The sequence below is a fragment of the Lagopus leucura genome, unplaced genomic scaffold (genome assembly GCF_019238085.1).
Source record: "Lagopus leucura isolate 7727_CA_CO unplaced genomic scaffold, USGS_WTPT01 Super-Scaffold_100014, whole genome shotgun sequence".
Lineage (NCBI taxonomy): Eukaryota > Metazoa > Chordata > Aves > Galliformes > Phasianidae > Lagopus > Lagopus leucura.
The window spans coordinates 16232633-16235622 of record NW_024962268.1 but is presented as its reverse complement, the minus strand read 5'-3'; the positions used below and the strand labels follow the sequence as shown (position 1 = coordinate 16235622).

Sequence of the window (2990 nt, the reverse complement as noted above, 5' to 3'; positions counted from 1 at the left end):
GGGAAGAAAGGGAAGAAAGGGAAGAAAGGGAAGAAAGGGAAGAAAGGAGGAGGTTTCTATTTCTCTTTAAGTGTAGGTAGTTTTTAATTTAGCATATACAGAAAACTTTGTATCTTCAAAAGGATATTCACTTCAAAAGAACCTTGCTCTCCTGAAGTTTCTGTTAGTTGATTCATTCACCTGTGGCTAATTCCACAGTGACCTTTTCAAGACAAGAACAACTGCCGAGTTACACATTTACTTTGAGACAACTCAGTAACTTGCTCTGATTCAAAGCACACCCGCCATAAAAAGCACAGAGATTTGCTCAGATTACTTCTGGATGTACAAAATCCACGATATCCTGACTTACGTCAGCCGTTAATCAATGTCACTTCTGAAAATGCTTTGTTTAGATCCCCTTCTTCCTGCCTTTTCTAGATTAAACAACCCTTTAGGATTCTGCGTTGTGCTGAAAGGCAACTGGAAACTCAAACACACCAACTTCAGATCTTTTACGGAAAAACAGAATTTAAAACTTCTACAGGGAAGGATGTAGACCTCCAGATCCGAGATCTTCACTTTTCTAACGTGCTTTTCAAGCCTGGGGCACCAAAGCCACGCGGAGAATTTCAGCATGACACTAAAAGTGAGATGAGCGAGCGAGGCAGCGCAAAAGCCGTGCGCACGAAGCTCACAGCAAACCATCCCCAATCCTCCAGCGGGCCCCGCTCACAGCAGACGTGCAGCTGTGTTGGCACAGGAACGCCTGGGACGCTTTACACAAGAACTGCTGTAGAACAGCCTGGTCAATGCGTAGCCCTCGCTCGCACTTGCAGAGTTTTTTCAGGTTTTGCATTCCCTCCCCGCCCCTTCATATTGTGTTTTCGCAGTAGTTTGTTTGCCGTTGTGCGACCTGATGTGTGAAAATGATTCCAGATCAATTTCCTTCTCCTAGCAGAGCGGTTTTTCAGCCTAAGAGTCCCCTGCTCTGAAATCTACGAGCCGGCACAATAGGAAACTCTACCACGAGAGGCAGACGGCTGGGTGGATCGGGGAAGTGGTTCCCACGACACCTAATAAAGAGCAGCGGGACGCGCAGCCGGGAGGAGGTGGTGGGTGTAACGACGGCGGCCCGGCAGCACCGCCAGCCGAGGCTAACAGAGAGAGGAGGGAGGGGCAGGAGATCCCCCAGCGGGATGACAGCCACCCGTAGCGAGGATCCCCCCCCCGCCACGAGGCTGCCCCCGCCTCAGCCCGCGCCCGCCCCGCGCTCAGCGCCTCACGACCGCGCCCCACAGGGGGTCGGGCCGAATAACGGCCCGGCGCTCGCCTCCGGGGCAGCGGCAGCGGAAGCGGGCAAGCGCCCCTCCTCGCGGCGCGCTCACCTTCCTTCTCGTCTCCCCGCCCCGGCCACACCCGCGACCCCGCCCCACCTGCGGCGCATGCGCGGCCCACCCGCAGGGGCGCGCACCCTCGGAGTTTAGCCGCGGCGCCGCCCCTCTCCTTTGCGCGTGCGCTCTGGCGCCGTTGCCGTGGTAACGGGACGCGGTGCCAGGAGCCAGGGAGGGCCGAGCGCCGGTGGCCGTCATGTCCGAGATACTCTGCGAGTGGCTGAACGAGGAGGTGAAGCTCTCCCGGAGCGTGGGTGAGTGGCAGCCCCGCTGCCTCGGAAGGGGGCAGGGGCTTGCGGGGCCGCAGGGCTGGCTGTCAGCACCGGGCATCCCGTGAGGCTGCCAGTCAAGTGAGTAGGTGAAGCTCACGTTGCAAAGTTACTACTCTGAAAGCAGATTTACTTGTAGCTTACAAACTACTTACTGATACACTCATGTCACAAAAAATAGTAATGACTTTTGTTACAATTAATGTCCAAATCCCTTTAATGGTCTTATTTTTTGTGGAAAAAAACTCACAACCCAGTTCCAAGATCAATTTCAGAAGAATTTTCTACCGGCTACCTCCTTGGAGAACTTCTGCACAAGTACGGTCTTCAGGATGACTTTAATCAGTTTTCACAGAGCAGGTTGGTACTTGTGGATAACATGTTTCTTACAGAAATTAGGCAAAATATTTATTTATCCTTCAGAAATATGTCTGTTTTTTTGTGATCGAAGTGCAGGACTCAGCACTCAGTCTTACTGAAGCTCATACAGGTGGCCTCAGCCCATCACTCAGCCTATCTAGCCTACCCTCTGGCAGATCAGTACTTCCTCCCATCTTGGTGTCATCTGCAAAATTTCTGAGGGTGCACTCAATCCCCTCTTCCAGATCGTCAGTAAAGATATTAAACAGGGCTGGCCATAGTACTGACCCCTGGGGAACACTGTGATCAGTCACCTGCTGGTTTAAGTTCTACTCACCAAGAAACAAGGCGAGATGTATTATGGGGACAGTAATGAACTCCGGGTCTATTTTCTGCAGGGATATGGTAAACTCCGTGTTACCAGAAGATCTTTAAATTAAAATTCAACATTTTTGTAGAATTATGCTATAACTCATCCCTCTGTACTCAGCACTGATGAGGCCACAACTCAAGTATTGTGTTCAGTTTTGGGTCCTTCTCTGCAAGAAAGACATTGAGGCCCTGGAGTGTGTCCAGAGAAGGGCAACAAAACTAGTGAGGGGTCTGGAGCACAAGTCTTATGAGGAGTGGCTTGTAAGGGGGGGTACTAGGATTGTTCAGTCTGGAGAAGAGGAGGTTCAGGGGAGACCTCATTGCACTCTATAACTTCCTAAGGGAAGATTGTGATTAGGAGGGGTTTGGCCTCTTCTCCCAGGCAACAAACAGGACCCGAGGAAATGGCCACAAGTTGGGACCTGGGTGTCCTGGTGGACAACAGGTTGGCCATGAGCCAGCAGTGTGCCCTTGTGGCCAAGAGAGCCAATGATATCCTGGGATGCATTAAAAAGAGTGTGGCCAGCAGGTCGAGGGAGGTGATCCTCCCCCTCTACTCTGCCCTGGTAAGGCCTCATCTGGAGTACTGCGTCCAGTTCTGGGCTCCCCAGTACAA

At 52.0% G+C, this 2990-nt stretch overlaps 1 protein-coding gene across 1 annotated transcript in view; it reads left to right on the top strand.

The window, feature by feature from the left end:
* The first annotated feature begins 1569 nt into the window (after positions 1 to 1569).
* The window catches only part of SPEF2 (sperm flagellar 2), a 47364-nt gene continuing 45943 nt past the window's right edge, over positions 1570 to 2990 (top strand). Inside the window, 2 exon segments of the mRNA XM_042875361.1 lie at positions 1570 to 1627; positions 1900 to 2002. Coding sequence (XP_042731295.1) covers positions 1570 to 1627; positions 1900 to 2002 — 161 coding nt within the window.